Genomic DNA, 19,057 nt, shown 5'->3' with positions numbered 1-19,057 from the left:
GCAAGCTGCATTTATTTATGCATCAAGAAACAAGGGAGAAAAATCGGTACATGTAAGAGGTATGGGGATGCACACGTCCGTCTAAGACACAAGACAACAGGCAGGCATAAATAGCTAAACAAGACATAACGTAAGAACATAACCGCCCAAATGGGCTAGACCAAAGGCACATCTAGTCAGCATTCTGCTCACACACCCGAATGTAGGATAGCCCTGTAAGTAGGATATGTATGCTGAGTGTTTCTTAACAGCTGATATTCAAAAGCATAATTTCACAGTTTGACAAGTCCAAGAATGCTATAGAATTATCAAATTGTGTAATATTAGCTTACTTAAACAAAATATTAATCTATCTTCTAACTATTTATATATTTTCTCTGAATCTTGATGAAGTGCAACACATAGTATAAAGATTAGTGGTTACACCAAAGTTACAATTATTTCTGAATTGACATTAAATTTGAAAGTATGTTAGATCTGTTAGGCCACTGCATAGAACTACTTCAACTTACCAGTCCTGCTGCATACATGGGCACTATAACAGGTTGCTTCTTGTTACCTGTGAAGAGCTAGAACAAAAATTAGACAGAAATATTTTAATTACCAAGTTTTCCAGTAAGTCCTAAGCATCAGTTTTGGGTAGAAGAATAGCTACTACATATGTCGACTAACAAAATGTACCATACACATGGCACTTGAGAATAAAAGGACATGCTATTCTTAATGACAATGAAAGAATTGGTGGTTTTACTGATTACTCACAATGTTCCTTGTGTCAATTCCCAGGGAGCAGAGGAGCTTTTTGTTGCTGTGGGAGCCACCCCACTGGTATCTCAGTCCATATGCATCATGGATATCCTGAAGCTCTGTCCACACATCAAGCAGTTCCCTAGAAACCCAGGTAAAGAACAAGTGAAAGAGGTTCTTCTAAGACTCAGCAGCTTTAACCACTTTATGTTGCATCTTTAAATGAATGGCAGATTAAAAACCTCCAATTAAACTCATGCCCTAACTCCAAATCTCTAGAGAGGTAACAGTCATATAAAGTTCTCAGAACAATTATTCTTCCAACTTATAATTAGAACATGGCTGTAGCAAACATGGGATTCAACCTAATACATTTGTAGTAAGTGTAAGTAATAAGCCACATCCTAATTAACTCCTTCATTTGTACATCACTTTAAGCACAAGAAACCAACAAGTAGATTAATATGTGGTGGTAATAGCTGTCACTAAAAAAACAAGTTACACTAAGATACACTTTTTTAAAAGTGTGAACCACCAAATATTTGCTGATATTTGGTCCTGCTGAAGTATATATTTTTTAAAACTCCTGAAAATGTAAATGAACACTTCTATTTGTCACATTTAATTTGTCACATTAAATGGTCCATACCTTTCTGACAGGGTTTCCTCTGTCCCCCAAGGCTTATGACCTGCTTCCAGCAAGAGGTTTAAAGGAGTAATCTCCTCTTCGATTTCAGAAACAGGTACAGAAGGAAAACAGGTCTCAAATATTAGTTCTAGGCGACTTAGGAGCCCTGTCTGCAGCAGAACAGACAAAATCAAATGGTTGAAAATTATGCTAATTAGTATTTTCAATTAGAGAAGAGAGGAATATAAAATTACAAGCCTTACTTATTAATTCTAAGCACAGTCAACAATGATTAAAAAACACCACTATTTCAATTGAAAAGATAGCAAAGGAATGCAGCTGTGGCATACCAATAACCACAGACCCCTATTCCACTTACCATGACAAGAGTTCTGTTACTCTCAGGTGAAGGTGACAGCAGGAGCCCCAGTCTTCTTCTCTAGCCTGAAGCAAGAACTGTCCCTACAGCCGTGCGGTACAGCCTCACTACATCCCTGTCTCTAGTCTAAGCTGGACAGGATATAAAGGGGCTCGGCTACTTTTTGGTGTTAGGCTACAAAGGCCCTTCTGCCTGTCTGGCAGTCCAGCATCAAAACCACTCACTTGTCAAGTGTACAAGTATAGAGGCGTTGGGGATCATCTCTGCAATTACACTAAGAACTAGAACATTCCCTGCTTCATCCTCTGTTTTCCTGGAAACGAGCCCCTCCGAACACAGTGGGACTTGGGTCTGAGTCGCACTATACAATTGTAGTGCTTACTAAGACAAGTGCTTGATTCCCCTTTATCAGAAAATCTTATTGAATTTATTACTCACTCAGTCTGAACACAAATGCTATATTAACCTCTAAATAAAGCATTTTGCCTTTTTAAGGGGCAAAATTCAATCTAATTGGGAATATTTCTCCTTTAACATGAAATGTTTTGTAGAGGCACAATCTTATAAATGCCTAAGCTTAACATATAAAGTTTGTTATTATAGTTTGCAATTAAAGCAAGCTAGTAAGACCTCTTTCCCATAAGTTTGAGTGGTAATTAATATCAGTCACTTTAGCATTATTTTTTACAATTATTGTAACTTATACACATTGCCCTCCAGGACAGAGAAAGGTCTCCTGTAGCCCTTGGGCTCATTTCAAAAGCCCCAAACAAGTAATTAGTTCTGACCTCTGACAGGAGCAGTGTATCCCTCCCCAGCAGTCCAACTGTCCACTAGGTGGAGAGGAAGAGAGAAGGAAGAAGAGATGGCCCCACCAATCAAAACAGCTTATCCACTTAGGAATGCAGACTGTGGCAGAAAAGGTTCCCCATCCATGGTCTAGGAATAATTGTCTCTATGAAGGTCAAAAGAATACAAACTTCTGACAAAATCCAAGCATCCTAATTTGGTCAGGATCAGAACTAGAACCACCGATACTAGTGAAACTTAGATACTGTTATGTCTATCTATTATTGGTTGGACCCAGAGAGAAGCAGCAGCAGATTTTTCCCATTCTCCATCCTACTAGTTTACAGAGCCTCTGAACAGGTTTCCTCAAGGGTCTGGGGATTCTTCTGAAGGGCTGGGCTTGAGCAGAGGAATTCAGGGGAAGTCCACAGCAAACCACACAATGCTGCCTTCTGAGAGCAGGACAGAAGATGCAGTTGTCCAATTTTTTGGAACCTCCCCCTTCTTGCTCAGCCCTTTTGAGTCACAACCACCTCAACTGCCTTAAGCATTCCAGAAACTCACAGACTGCCAGGAAGGTTCCTTTTAAACTGCCCTTTTCATTTAATTAAATGCTTATTTTTGGACTATCTTTAAGGATAATACTGTCAGAAGGCAACACAGAAGAGAAAACATGAAATATACAAAGCAGTAACTTTATAATAAAACACTATGCAACCTATTTTAATTTAGTGCTTCTGCATCCTTAGCTTCACCCAAGAAAGTAAAATCCACTAAATTTGAAGTAGTGCCATTTGGCTGCTAAAGTAACTGATACTTAACTAAGTTCAGTATTAATGGAACCTCCATTACAGTATACAATGTCCAAACTGAAGGCATGCTCCTCTGTTCAGGGTTCTTGCCCATTTTCAGTATTTGTATGCTACCTTTCAGGGCAACAATATGTATTCATTTATTGTATTTTAATCTAACCAATAATAATTGTTCTTTCCACAAAAAGTCCTCTGAAGTTGCTTACAAGAAGCTCACGCAGCAAATCCCCCTATTTCTTTGTCAACTAATAGCCAATATATACAACTGAGAATACTCAGTCTTCAGTTGCTTCAATATTCATTTGTGGCACAGTATAAACAAATTTAATTTTTTTTAATGATCATCATGTAATTCAGACCAAGCTCAGTATAAGGAGTAAAAAAAATGTAAAGATATTTTTCAGGTAACAAATGCTCCTACCTCTACTTTCAACATTTTCTTTACACCTTTAATTTAACACATGTGCTGAAAATTCTGTCTTCTAATTTAGTGGATTAAAAGGGGGATGTGAGAAAATAAAGACTTTTTGTACTTAACCACCTATTTAGGAATATACATAATTATCACTTCATTTGACATATATGTCTACATTGGTAAAGAAACAAAATATTAACTGGCTTAGTCTGGGTCTTTGTTAAAAATTTAGAACACAGCACAGAGGGAGAGTTTATTTAAGGATGTGCTGTAAAATGCTGAACATTATCCAATAAAAAAAATCATATGAGAATGTCTCATTCTTTATAAATAAGTATTTGGCAAGGGTAATTACTTGCCAAGAACATTCTACTGTTGAATTTCTGTAAAGATTTATCAAGTTGCTTACTGGGCTCTCTACTCTCTTCCGTGGTGTATTCCAGGTAGTAATTTGGGGTAGAAGTCCAAAATCATTAGCTACTCACATTGTCTACTTAGATGCCTGTCATTTTCCCACACACAGCATTTTGATTAGAAGAAAGATTCCAGCAGCATTCTCTAACCCTGACCCTAAGCTTGAGAGCCCCTTCAAAAACAACACAAAAATAAAACAAAGCACTCCTGAGGAAGAAAAATTGTTTTGGGGGATGCAAGTGAGCGAGTGCATGTGTGTGTAAGAGAGAATGAGAATGAACAGGCAGGGGCAACTTGTTTGGAAGAAAAAGCCATGACCAGTTGGGCTAGCTAAAGGAAAATGAATGGGCAAGGGCTAATTGAAGAGGAACTGATTTCCTAGTATCTGAGGACAGATTCTAGGAAGACAATAAATTAGTATGATTTTCCTATTAATTTGCAGGAATAAATTAATTTTAGAGCTATTTAGAGGTGACATTGAGAAATTAAGAAATGTATCTTTTGGGAAATGTTTTGTTGAAGCAAAACATTTGTACTTTGAAGTTCAGATCCCAACTCTGCCACAAATACAGGTTCTTGGGCAAGTTACTTGTTTTTTTAGCTTAACCAGTTAATTACTGTGAAAGAAGTTTGGTTGTAGTACATTTTGAGATTAACCACATATAGCCCAACTAGCTAATATTGTGACTAGCCATATCTCCCCAGCAATCATTTTGTGACAGAGTCTACAGTATTTATTCAAAAATCCAAATCCATTGGCTCATAAAGACTGAAGCCAATTTTATCATTTGATAAATGTGGATTACCAAAGGCTTTCTGTATGAAGGCTTGTATCACAATATTCTGAGCAAAGGAAACCTTGCAAAGAGAGAGAAAAAAAAGCTCTGTTCAAGAAGTGCTCTTTACCCCATCTTCAACTGAAATTGATATATTTATATTTGAACAATGCAACCATATTTTTCATTTCTTCAGAGGTATACAGTGACCTGGCTTGATTTTATGATCAACATTACTTTGCCTGTTAAAGCATGAATACATGTGTAGCCCTTAATCAGCTGTACCACAGACATGGAGCCTGAATGCAGAGGTTTGGTCATAGGGTTCAACAAAGCTCTTAATGCTCCCTCAACAAAGCACCTACAACAGACTGTTACAAGGATTGGGGGGGGGGCATGGACATATGTCTCCTATTTCCAACCAACCTCATTCTGCAGAGGTAGAGAGATACGGGAGGATCTACTGGCACCCTAGACCCTATACAACAGTCTGATACATTGAATGCCTGTGCATGTACAGTAAGGAAGATGAAAACTGAGGTATGTTATGTCCTTTAGGAATCCCTCCACATTTGGGTACTGTGTCCATGGAGACTGACTCAAGCTCCATGTGAAGGGATTGATGGGGTCTCAGTGACCCTATCAGATCAGATAAAAAGCTTTGAGAAGCAGATTTCAAGGACCTTGCTCCTCTTTCCTATGGAAGCATTTGCCTCTTCAGGACAGGCCTGATCCATGCTGCTTTAACTTCTGGGTTTCATTACTGTTATGAGTTCTATGTAAGATTGTGCATTAGTTCAAGCTTGGAAGTGTTAGTGGATTGTTCTTGTATTTTTTTTCTTATGTAAACTGGTTTAAACTTTTTTTGAAAACAGAGGTATGTAGTTATTTTAATAAAAATGAGTTTTATCTAATATAAAACAATTTTAGATTTCCTCTGTCTATTGTCCTTTTAATTATGACTGAGGATGTCCAAGTGGAAGACCTACTGAGCTTTTAACATTAAACAAGTTCCAATCTTCTGATAGCATCTTACACAAATTAATTCTTAATTAAAATTGCAGTGCCTGAAGGGTTTGAAAACTGGAATTTTGTAAACAGCCACCTGCAGGGATAAAGTCTCAAGAGCCAAATCACAAATCTGGCTGAAATTATAGCATGTGTGTTGGCTCCTTGCCCACTCCCCTGATCATATGCAGCTGCATTCAACCTTCTAATGATTGGAAAATGTTGTTTTTAAAAATAGTTTGGTGGGCATCTTTTTTCAATACCTTTTAATGGCCCAATGCATTACAACCTGTCCCTTCTTATTCAACATATTTCTCAAATTGTAACAAAATCCCTGATGCATTGTGAGGATGCACTCTAAGAAAGCTTGTAAAGGACATCACAAAACAGCATTATTGTTTTTTTGCCTTCTATGCCTGATATGTGGAGCCAAACAACTGTTGTTTTTTGAAGAATACTAAACATCCTTCCTTTAAATATCTGAAACTTATATTAATCTAGTTTCTCCTTCAGATTCAATTAAATAAATCTAAATTCTATAGCCCATTAGCCTTCTCCTTTGAATGGCCATCATGTATAAGCATGATTAAACTTTAAGCTCTTTAATCTGCCATGCTTTGAGACCTTGGCCAGTTTTTATAATGAAGGGCGCATTCTTATCTAAAGATGGTGAAAACCTCATTGCAAATTAAATCAAATTATTTTCTGTCAAATGAAGTGGTGGATGCTCAGATTACAAAACAGCTACCACTGGGAAGCAGCATTTTTTGTTCACCAAGTATCAGTGAAACCAATCCAGTTTCAAATTAAATTTTCATGCTAAAATTCCAAGTCTTTACTGAGGACAACTTAATAAACATAATGACACAAAGATTTATGATAGTTGCTTCAAAGAAGCAATCAGTTATTTCATAATAAGCATTCAAAAATACATATGCGTAATACATATATTGGTTTATTACATTAAGGGAGGAATTTCATGGACACTTACCTAGCAGCAAGTCCATTCAACAGAGCAGCCATAATCCAAGGAACTTCATACCATGCACATCTAAGGGCTTTTCCAGCCCTGCTAACATGACTGCTCCTCATGCACCCCACTGACCCTTACAGCATTTGACACAACACAAAGGACTGCACAAAGAATGTGAAGGGCTGCAGCCAGAAGAGAAAACAGGCAACATCCTACCTAGTCTCAAACACAAGTCAGTCTTCAGTAAATCCACCAACAAACAAGAGGAGAGAAAGTCTTTGATGTTTGACTAGATCCCACATATCTGTTTGATTGGCTATGGGAATAGGGGTTGCCGTATCATTTTCAAATTTATCTGATGGTGATCGGTTTGTTCCCTTTCCTTATGGAAAGCGGCTTACCCATCCACTGGGTAAGGTCACATGACATGACAGTCCACCCTGCAAATAAGCTACACAGTGTAAGCCGTTCATGGAAACGCCCATAATATACCTGAGAGATAAGCAAGCTCACCCTGGATTGTCCCCCACTATCGCTTGGTCCTCCAAGAGAGATCCCAGTGGATTTGGCAGTTCCAATCACTGCTTGAATCCTGCTCCCATTCTGATAGCAAGCCCTTTTACAGTCACTGTGGCTTTGTTCTGACTTTATCTCTATTCTTTTGGGAAAACACTTTTTGCAATCTCTGAAAGTACAGCCACTGACAACCCCTCCAAGGTGCTCAAGCAGCATATTGAAGGCACTGTTACTAGTATGCAACTTTTTGTTTTGTTGTGTTTCTGATTTTGCAGTGAATAAGTATGTGTGTTTGCCAGTTTTCCAAAATTGTGCAACTCCAAACAGCCCAGTTGGGAAGGCTTATGTAGCCAATGCCACCTGTCAAAGTGCAACAGCATACCAACCATGAGCACAAACGAAAGTGAGTTTGCAAATAGGGTATTTTATCATTTCGCATTCTAACAGCTGTCAAACTGATAGTTGTTTACTGAAAGCAAGCCACAAGGGACATTTGATTACAAAAGGGTGATTTCTTCCCCCTTTTGCAGTGTGATCTTTATGGCTTCTTTAGAGTTTCTCTGATGTTCCCACTACCTCCCCCTTTTCTTCACTTTTTCTGAGTCTCCAGCTACTTAAGGATGCTTAGATTGTGATACTGTCTCCCTTCATGAATATTTCTTTTGACAACTGTCAAAAGAAAGGCTTTTCTTTTCAAAACTCTCTGGAAAATATCAGCATTTTTTGAGGAGGAAATATGCACAAATTCATGGTTGCATATTAAAAGAGCCCTTTTTGGAATGTGAAGTTAGTTATTGCGAGTGAAATTTGCCCACAATCACAGTGGGGAAGTGTGAGCCAGTGATGGTCACTCCAAAGTGCTACTTATTTATTGTATTGTACTTCTATATTGCCACTCTTGCCAAACAGCTCACTTGCCACTTCTCTAGATCCAAAATGGGGTTAATCACCAGGGGACAGATTTCAAAACAACCATTGTGGGTCCAACAACCCCTGGGTTATCACAACTGCTTGTAGCATGACAACCCAGCCCACAATGGTTTGTTGTCTCATACAAAGCCAGTCAATCTTTTTTGTTCCCCTTCCCCCGTGCTATCCTCCTAGAACTCAGCAACAGTTATAAACTTCATCTTAAGAATATATTTCTTCCAAATACCTCCCAGTCCAAAAGCTCCTGTGCTATTTCATTTCAACAGCAGGTGATTTCTTTGGGCTTTTTTTAAGCCAGAAGAAAGATTTGCTTTGTAAACTAACTGACTCAATAGAGAAGGCTGATGAGAATTTTAAACCTCCCTTTTAATTCCTTTACCGTTTCTGAGTTCCTAAGGATGCAAGTCATTTTTCTCCCCACTCCACACACCCTTCCACACCAGTAAGGCAGCACTTAAGAGTGGAAAACAATTCCCTTTGTTTTGTCTGCTGAAAGCCGATTAACAAAACAATAGAAAATTGGGTTATGAAAGGGAGCTACTGAAGGGGTGAAAGAAAAAGATGGAACAGATTTCTTTAGGAGGGAGAGAAAGTATATGCCAGCTTCCTTAACTGTGGTTTTGAAAACAGATGCTCACTGTACTGTGCTGGTCTTGCTGGGTAATATTCAGGTAGAGAAGTGAAACAGATTCGTGCTTATGAGGAACAAGGTCATCTATAAAATTAGTCATTCTCTTTAGTTATGTTGGAGAGACAGGCTGCCACTTGTTGGGACAGATATTCTGGGTGGGTAGGAGAAATAATTTTTGGTCATGAAGCCCATACATAATTTCTGAACCCCTAACACATATGTCTGCAGAATCACCTTCCAAGAGTCCACATGCAAGTGGAATTTGGTCCATAGGACTAATGTCCAGAAAAACAAGCATAGTATTGAATTGTAAGAGAAACAAATGAGACACAATGCAGTGTGTGAATTTCTCCTAATAAAGCATATAGTAAAAGAGGAAAAAACCTTTCTACCATCAGAAACAAACTATGGTAGTTACCCGAGCTGAAGATGGCAATTCTTGAAACTGCGCACTGCCAGTCCCATGCAGAGATGTTACACTGTCAGTCATTTGAGTCTCTGCACCAGGGGTTGTGCCTGTCCTATGTGATGACCACACATCTTTTCTTGAATAAGAATCCAATACCTGTTCCCCTTCAAAAACAGCCCACAAACAGCTCTCTTTTTCATCAACCTCAAAGGCATTCCACTCTGCAGCTTGATGACAACCAGCAGAACTGAAGTCTGAAAAGTCATCAGAGTCTGGAAACCTTTTTGCCACTGAACCAAAATCTCCAAACTCACTGTCATCTCCATTTTCCAGTTCTGTAGGAGGCTGTAATGTCATGCTATAACCAGTAAGTGGTGTTTGACATTCTTCTGGCACAGTGTTTACAATCTCATTTGGTTGAGAAGCAGCTATCTTTGTCGACTGTTGTTGAGCACCACTTCCATCTGTGAAGTCACCACATTCATCACTTGTTTCACTGATGTTTTCAGAAGGAATCTGAACATGCTCTTGGGCTGCAGCAGCTTGAGCTCCATCAACAAAAGCAAGAGATCCATTACTGACTGTGCCAAAGTCACCAAAATCATCTTCACTTAAGCCACTGCATGGTGCATGCCCAGTGCTGCTTTCACCATTCTTAACTATTTCAGAAGCATACACCTTTTCTTCTGTAGGAAGACTGCTATGACTTTGAACTCTACTTACATTGAGGTCGAATGCATTTGCAATGTCACTGGTGCAACAAAAATCAAGCTCTTTGCTATTTTCAGTGTCAGACTCTCCTCTTCCTTCAATACTTTCAGTTGTGCCTACTGAATTCACATTTATTTGTATGGAAGAAACAGTGTAATCATGTTCCAATGCTGCACAGTCCTTTCTAGCATACAAGTCTTCACTAACTAGTAAATTAACTTTTGAAATGCAGATATGTTCATCTTCTATGCAAGTTTCTTCTTCATTTTCACAACTTCCATCTAAAATCTCTTCCTTCATAGATTTCTCTCCTCCAACTCTGTTTATAACATTGTTTTCTTGAACACTTAATACTTCTCTTTCATTGAAATTTTTGCATATTTTATTTCCTGTTTCTTCTACCTGGGTTGTTTGCTTATTTGAGAACATGGCAAAATCTGCAAAATCCTCTTCTGTGCTTGGTATAGAATCTAGGCTTAATTCAGTACTCTGAGTGCTAATAATTCTTAATCCCTTTGAATCACTGATACTGTCCATATCTTCTACTCCCTGAGAATTTGCCATGTCTGGTGCTGTAAATCCATTTGTTAGAACTTCCGGAGATGACTGTTTCTCACCATTACAGCTGTCTACATGCTGGTCTTGACTTGGAACTTTCCCATCAGTCCTACTAATTTCAGAGCACAAGGACTCCAGTTTCCCAGTTCTTTTTATTTCTATTGAGTTAACACCATCAAATGATGTACCCAAACTTCCAAACTCACATTTTTCTTTACTACTATCAGGTGGTCCTTTAACAGAATTGGGAAGTTCTGTAATACTTTCTTTATCATTAGTGAATCTAACAGTAGCTAAGGCTATAATATTGTCTACGTTGCCTGAGTAATTGGAGTTATAAGAAGATTTATGTTCTTCCTTTGAACTGGAGTAATCTGATGCAAAGTCAAAGCCAACACTGGTACTTCCAGCACCAGAAAATCCACCAAAATCACCAAACTCATCTTCTTCCTCTTCATCAGCTCCATTATCTAGTGGTGGAGGGGAGGAAGAGTACATCCGAATGATATCTGGTTCCATTGTTCAGTTCTTTATGAAGCTTAATTTGTACCTATATGAAAAAGAAAGGAAAACTTACTAGAAATGCTAAATGTAAACATAGAAAGTACAATTAGATATATTTTATAGCACAAAATACCAAAACTTAATATGTTTTCATAATGACAGCCAACTGGAAAATGCTAAAATATACCCAGATGGGGGAAAAAAATAGAAAGCATGCACCAGTCAAACACAAACAATTGTATAGTTAAGGAATGGAGACTCTTCTCTGCCAACCCCACTACCCTTCTACAAGCAAAACACATGTCTGCAACCTGATCAAAAAGAAAAGTATGGAGGGAGGAGACTATGAGGAGGTATACTATGGGCAACGAGGATTCTGTATTCCTTACCTACCTTTTTGATATTAAAGACCAATCCCTCCCTTAGTCCTTTCCACATGATCAAGGCAGATACATGCTTAAACACATGGGTCTGCCAAAGTCACATTTAGTTTGGCTATTAAAAATTCCATATTCAAAGAATCAACCCTGAAGAGCAGCATTAGGAAACAGCATTGCTCCAGGATCAAACAATTCCCTGGCATATTTGAAGGGAAGATGAAAATGTATGTCTTTAGGACATGCTCTTTGAATACAGGCTAAAAGGAAGGCTTAAACTTATTTTTATAGGAGTCTACTGGCAACTACTTTATCCTTTTACACAAATCAATAAAATCAAAATCCATACACAGGCATAACTCTGCCCTCTAGAGCTTTAAGCTTCCCAGTTCATTTCCATTACTACTGAAACAAGTATGACTAGGTCAAGAATGAATGCTAAAATACATGATGTTAAAAGAAATTTGGAAGTAATAGGGTATTTTTGATTCTCAGTGGTTAGAACTACCAGAAGCAAGTTAAGTACACACTGAAATGGTGTCCCTAAATGTATCACTATTTTTCTCATACAAATAATTGGCCACTTTCAACTCCTATAAGGAACAGAATATGCTGTCAACATATTCTTAAAGAATGGTTTTAGTGAACCCTACACAGCCCTCTCTCTATATAACTGTGCAGAACAAAGCATGCAGAGACATATTACAATCCCACAATGCCCCCTGCACTCATTCCCCACCCAAATCACACCCTCCTCACACTTACAATGGTAGGCATTTTGCTACTCTTTGATAAAAATAATTTCTCAAGGTTCTACAGAGTAGCTACTGCAGGTGTCTGCATTTCCCCTCCATTTACCTCCTAGCCCTTGAATCTGTGAATATTTCTCAGGCAAGAAGCAGTGGCAGCAATGGCAGCATTTGGGGTAGTAAAAATGCAACCCTTTAGATGCAGCAGAATAGAATGGAGCAAATGGGGTGCCAGCACCCGTAGTCTGTATACCACCCACCCCAACAGAGTCCTTTTCATTCTGTCCCATGCAGCTGCCTTCACAGGGTTTATTTTTTTTAACTGTCAAGGAACCACAGCAAGAATTACTCCAAAAAGGAGACTCAAAAAGGGTGGTGTATAATATCTCCCTTTCTGAAGTAGCTGAAGAGTTGGGGAAGTGCTGAAAAGGTGAGGTGTCAGTACAAGATAACAGAGATGGTTTAAAGTGATGCACACACACATCTGATGAGTTTAGTCAGCAAAAAGTGTACCTCTAACAAGCAAGCTCAACTTAAATATGCTATTTCTATTTGTTTTAAAACCTTTCCTCAGAAGGTTATTATTAAATAATAACCATTAGTTTTCCACAGAAAGCAAGTAAACCCCTCTAAGGGGAAATCATTTTGTAAACAAACTGACTAATAAACCCTAAATGAGATCCTTTTCCAGTATCCCAGTTACTTATTTCAGTACTATACTAGCTTCAGTTTTGAAATAAACATTAAACATACATCTACCTTACTTGCTTGGCCCTGTTGAATCAGTAAAACAGGTCATAAACTACTTACTAGGCAGGTTTGCACAATCACTGGGGAAAAGAAACCATGTTGGCTTATTTTCTTCATCCCCATGTAAGCTGGTTGTGTGTTGTACAATTTGTCTATTTACACTTGCAGTGCACAGGTTGCCATGCCCTCCAAACTCAGCAAGATACATGATGGAGGTGGCTTGTTCAGAATGTAAATGTACATTCAATAAACAAAAAGCCTACAGTTGATTTAAATAAAACCCAGAAACATACAACAGTTAGGGAAATAGTTTGCATCCAAGCACCCAAAAGTAAATTGTGATGGCTACATTCTCTCTAAGCAGGTGAAGTGTGTATATACTATGAAGAATACCATATACAGAGGTTGTGTTAGACTGCTACAAATACCTTGAGGGCATCTACTTCTCTTTTTAGAGTGGGCTTCCCCAACCTGGTGCCCTCCAGAGATGCTAGACTTTTTTATGCCCATGTATCCTTCCATTTGCAATCAAAAGATACCTAAGCTTGGATTCCCAAGTGATTTCAGTTTAACAAAATTGAATTCTCACATTTCATTTATAATTGTATAAAAATGACAATTATGTTTCCCACTGTACAAAGCCCATTCTACATGTTACAATTTGATTTCAAGAATACATATATAATCCTCAGCACTGAGGTATAGGACACTAAGAAAATACATCTACTAAGGACAGGATGAGAGATTTATTAAGGAACTATTAATCAAATTACTATGGGAATCTAAAGTATGGGGGGATATGTGAATGGTTCCAAGTTTGGGAAGGGCAGGAAAAACCGGAACAGGAGAAACAGTTGTTGCTATGGTTTGAAGACTGAAGTAATCTAAGTTTCTGGCAGCTGCACATTTTTCCTCCTAATGAAAGGTAATGGAATTTGTCCTTGACTGTTCAACCTTTAAATTGCTTGCTCCCCCACCTTTGCCATTTCACATTAAAATTGACACACAAATAAGAGAGAGATACTGTCTTTCATGGGTATTAGAGATGTTTTTATTCTGGTTATCTTCCAGTACTATTACAAAAGTGCTGCTACAAAGAAATTTCACCATTAAAAGTCATGGAGAACAGGCAAGCATGAAAAATCCCTTGATATAAGCAAATGTTAATTTATTTCCCACAATTATACTCTACACACAATGTGCTTCACAAATATTCCAAAACTAAAAGGATATTGCTTTGTTCATCATAAGTATACTTGCAATCATACATTAATTCATATGGGTACATTAACTTTCAATCTTTACCGCATACATATGTGTGTAGAAATACACTGAAAATCTAATCATTTAAAAAGTTATCTTTGCAAAGTTTCACTCTTTTTAGTAGTAACTTTAATCCGGCATCAACCATTCATCTTCTTGTACTACTTCACTAGGCAAACTTCAGTCAAAGCACTACTTATCTAATGTATTCATGCCACAATAGACCACAATTATAGATATGCATACACTTGACTACTTTGAACTCTCTCCTATATAATAGTTCCCCTTCAACTGAACCCCTAACAGCTTTTAAGCTGCACTAAAGCAGTTTGATGTGGCAAAAAAGAAAAAAGAAAAAAATCCTATACATTGCATCCTAGATCCAATATATATATGCTCCTGCTGGAGTTCATAGAATCACAGTATGTTAAACTTCATATTTACAGCTTGCATATTACAATGCTATGCATATCTACTCAGAAATAAACTATAATGACTTCAGTTATAGTGACCACTAGGTAAATGTATAATGGATCACATTCTTAATTAACTTAATACATTGGTACCTTGGCTCATGAACTTAATCCATTCCAGGATTCTGGTTGTGACCCAAATTGGTAATGAGACAAGTTTTAATCAGAAAAATGTGAAGAAGCAAAGTGACAAAGAACAACAAAGATCACAGCCATCTCCCTCCCCCACCCTGAGCACGAGCACAGCCATCTCCCTGGCCCGCCCCATACGACTGCGATCGTGCCCGTCATCCCTGCATGTGCTTATCATCCCTGCACACACCCGTCATCCTGGCACGCTGGGGGGGGGGGGGAAGGAGAGATGGGCGCAAATGTGGGTGTGCTAGGGCGGAGAGATGGGTGCAAACGCAGGCGCGCTGGGGGGAGACGGGCACAATCGTGCTGCAGGGGGGTGGGGGAGATGGTCGAGATCACAGTTGCGCTGGTGCAGGAAAGTCAGGTGCAATCACGGGCACACTCATGCAGGAAAGACGGGCGCGATCTCGGCCATCTCCCCTCCCCAGCACAATCGCAACCATCTCCCCACTTGGAGGGGGTGGGGAGATGGCCAAGATCGCGGTCACTACCCAATGCGGAGTTCACGACCTGTGTCAAAATTTTTATAAAATATTTGTTCGCGACCCGATTTGGTCGCAAACTGAGGCATTCGTGAGCCGAGGTACCACTGTACTCACATTCAACCAAAATTCCAGAAAAGAATTAATCAAAATCTTATCATGATTTCAAAATGATTAATTCCACATGCTATAAAAGTGTTTTTATGTTGTCACCTGCTGATAAGCTACTTTTTCTTTTACTTCTGATCCAGGAGAGGCAGTGAAAGTATCTAGTCAAGTAATGGAGAGCCAATAAACTAAATCCAGACAATACAGTAATTTTGTTGGTGAGTGGCTAGTCTATCCCAGGGTAGCTTTCATCCTGTCCTAGATGAGGTTAAATTCCCCCTAAATTTGTAGTATGGGGACACTTGTGGATCCCTCTCTGTCAATGTGACACACAGCACCTTTCACCAGATTAGGCTGATAGGTCAATTCCTTCTCTTACTTGGAGATAATAGCTGGCTTCAATAATTCAGCCTCTCATTATATCCCATTTAGGCTACTTATTTGCTTTGTACACTACCTTTCCATCCAAAAAATTGCACTCAGGACAGCTTACAGATACCATTCAAGTGCATAATAAAATACATTTTAAAAATGCAACATATACATTATTGGATGATTTTCAATTGGCTTGAGGATGTTGATAAGATGTTTGAACAGGTTTGTGCATCTGCATCCATACTGAGTATTTGCTCCTCTTGGTTTATAAAAACCAGCAGGGAGAGAACAAGTGGCTGGCCCAGGGAGGTGGTTAGTGCCTCCTTGCAAGTGGTCCCGATGCCTGAAAGAGGCAGTGATGAGGTCACACCTGAAGAAACCCCTTCTGAACCAAAAAGATCTTAACTTTAGGTGACAAATGTGCCTTTCCTGAGCCAGTTCCTCAAGCCAAGGTGGTGGCTGCCCACGTCCAGGTGTTCTTGGATGACACTGGTTATTTGGATCCATTTCAGTTAGGGTTTAGACTGGCTTTACACAGAAACAACTGCAGTTGCCCTGTATGATGACCTATACACTGGGGAATAGGTCCTAGATTTCTCAGCAGCTTTTGATACCATTGACCATGGTAACTTGCTGGGGTGGCTCTCTGAATTGAAAGTGAGGGGTACTGTATTGCAGTAGTTCTACTCCAACTTGGATGTCCAGCTCCAGAAGATGCTGCTTAGGGAATGTTACTCAGCTCCATGGACTTTCTGGCATGGCATTCCTCCAGTATGGTCAGTTTTGTCCCATATCTACATGAAGCTGCTGAATAGGGTCATCTGGAGATATGGAATGCATTGTCACCAGTGCGCTAATAATACACAATTCCATTTCTCCTTTTTTAACTCCTACAGGTGAGGCTGTAAGCTTGTGCCTGACTACAACAATGGAGTGGATGAAAACTGACAGATTAAAGTTCAATCCAGCCAAGACTGAGATGCTGTTAGTGAACAGGCCCTCTGACCAGATGGAGGAAGCTCTTCCTGTTTTGGATAGGGTTGCATTCTGCCTGAAGAAGTAGGTTCAAAGCCTGAGTCATCCTTGTCACCTGAGGCTCAAGTGGTCTCAGTGGCAGGGAGCATCTTCAAGTTTTGGTTAGTGACTCCTATTTTCCTAACTGGACAGAAAGAGTCTAGTTTCAGTAATTTATGCTCTGGTAAGCTTTACACTAGGCTAGTGCACGGCACATCAGGCTGCCCTGGAATGTGATTCAGAATTTGCCACCTTTGCAAAACACAGTAGTTAAAGTAACAATTGAGACTGGAGAGTATGAATACATACCACCAATTCTGGCCCATTTGGAGTGGTTACTTATACGCTTCTGAGCCTGATTCAGGATCTAAACTTGACCTTTAAAGTCCTACACAGTTTGGGACAGCAATAGTTCACCAAATTCTTCTCCTAACCACAATCCTTCTTCATACTACATTCAACATCAGAGGCCATCCTCTAAGTGGCACCTCCAAGGGAGGCTCATCTGATGACAAGAAGGGAGAGGATCTTCCCTGTGGCAGTCCCACAATTCTAGAACCATTTCCCCACCATGGCTTGCCTAGTACCAAGTATGCTATCATTTCAGCACCAGGTTAAGACTGGCCTCTATGCTGAGACATTTAACAGCTCTAAACAGCATGTTGGGAAGGAGGGGGTTTATATCATCTCTTTTAACAGGTTAGATTTGTTAACATGTCTTGGCTATTTAAGTTGTTTACATTTGGGTTTTTTAATTTTTGTATTAAAACTTTTGTAATAATACAACTGATGTTTTATTATTTGTATGTTATATGTATTTTATTAATTGTTGTAGACTTCCCAAAGAGCCTCAGCTACTGGGCAGTATAGAAATAAAATAGTAAAAGCAACTTCTGTCCCATAATCAAGCCTGAAGCAGACTGAAATAGAGCTAGATAGCCCACACACATCTCGCCCAAGAATGGAATACTTGAAACCAGATGAAAATTATCCAAAACAGTGGGGCTCAGGAAGACTTTCTTTTAGCAAAGGTTTTACCACCACCTCCTGTAGGCAAAGCAGAATCATACCTCCCATAAAGAGACATTCACCACTACTCATCTGGAAGGGAAAAGCCTGGCACAGAAGTGGTAAGCCTCCCTTCTCCAAGGATCCCCCCCTTATCCTCTGACTGTACTAATTGAAAAGTATCCATTGTAATCAGCTATATCTACCAGACCTGTATCAATGGAATCTAAGTTGGCATGGATACAATCAATTATATTTCCAAAATTGGGCATAGCCAGCTGTCAAGAAGTCTATTTCTTCTTTCCGTGGGTCAGTTGTAATGACTACCCCAACAAGTTTTGCTGGGCGCCTATAGCAGATGCAATGATAGCAGAAAAGTACAATGCCTTCATCACCCTCATTGTCCTATCTGAAGGACCACCTATTCCATGACGTGCCTACTCATACCCTGAGATAAACAGAGGCCCTGTTCTGAGCGCTCCCACATACTAAAATTCGCGGGTGTGCTGCTGAAAACAGGCCTTTGCAGTAGTAGCCCCCAACTATGCAATCACCTCCCTAAAAAGGCTGCCTAACAACTTTTCTGTTGACCTTTTAGTACCATCCTTATTTGCTCAAATCTTTTAACTTGACATACGTTTTAACCTGCTAAAAATTTTTACTTCCCAGTAGTAACATTCTAGAACTTTGTTTTTTAATCTCCATGGATATTTTAGACCTTGTGGTACCTCCTACTTATGATACTTTAGTCTCTGCTATTATATATTGTGCTGCTACCTTTAGGTTTTCTTGATTTTTACTTTATACCTATGTACCTCACTCTGACAGCCCTGGTATAAGGCAGCTTAAATAAACAAGTTATTCTTGAAACATTTACAAATTAATCAAGCAGAGACAAATGGTTATTTGTATAATTTCTTGCAATAAAATCACTTAAATATGCAAGTGTTTCATGAATAACTTCTGAAATGGTAAAGGAAAATATTTTATACCAATTACCAATTCTTCCCATCACCTCAGGATATAAACATAGCTGAAACATCAACACCACAAAGATCTGGTTCACACATAACAAAAATCCATGGTTCAATTACACCTGGTGCTTTTATGAAAGATTGTTGTT

General features: G+C 39.0%; 1 protein-coding gene across 6 annotated transcripts in view; it reads right to left on the bottom strand.

Moving 5' to 3' along the window:
* Positions 1–19,057, bottom strand: part of AFTPH (aftiphilin) — a 36,992-nt gene that overhangs the window by 14,014 nt on the left and 3,921 nt on the right. For all 6 annotated transcript variants that reach the window (XR_006417005.1, XM_044454167.1, XM_044454165.1 and 3 more), the window contains 4 exons: positions 9,437–11,246; positions 1,397–1,545; positions 763–889; positions 513–569 (listed from right to left, as the gene is read on the bottom strand). Coding sequence is in view for 5 of the 6 variants with exons in the window: in XM_044454167.1 (XP_044310102.1) it covers positions 513–569; positions 763–889; positions 1,397–1,545; positions 9,437–11,215 (2,112 nt within the window). In the remaining variant the exon portion in view is untranslated. The remainder of the gene's footprint in view (positions 1–512; positions 570–762; positions 890–1,396; positions 1,546–9,436; positions 11,247–19,057) is intronic.

This window comes from Varanus komodoensis, unplaced genomic scaffold (assembly GCF_004798865.1).
Source record: "Varanus komodoensis strain SLA01 unplaced genomic scaffold, ASM479886v1 scaffold7_3, whole genome shotgun sequence".
Taxonomy (NCBI): domain Eukaryota; kingdom Metazoa; phylum Chordata; class Lepidosauria; order Squamata; family Varanidae; genus Varanus; species Varanus komodoensis.
The sequence above is the reverse complement of the archived record's forward strand: the minus strand, read 5'-3'. Positions and strand labels throughout refer to the sequence as shown.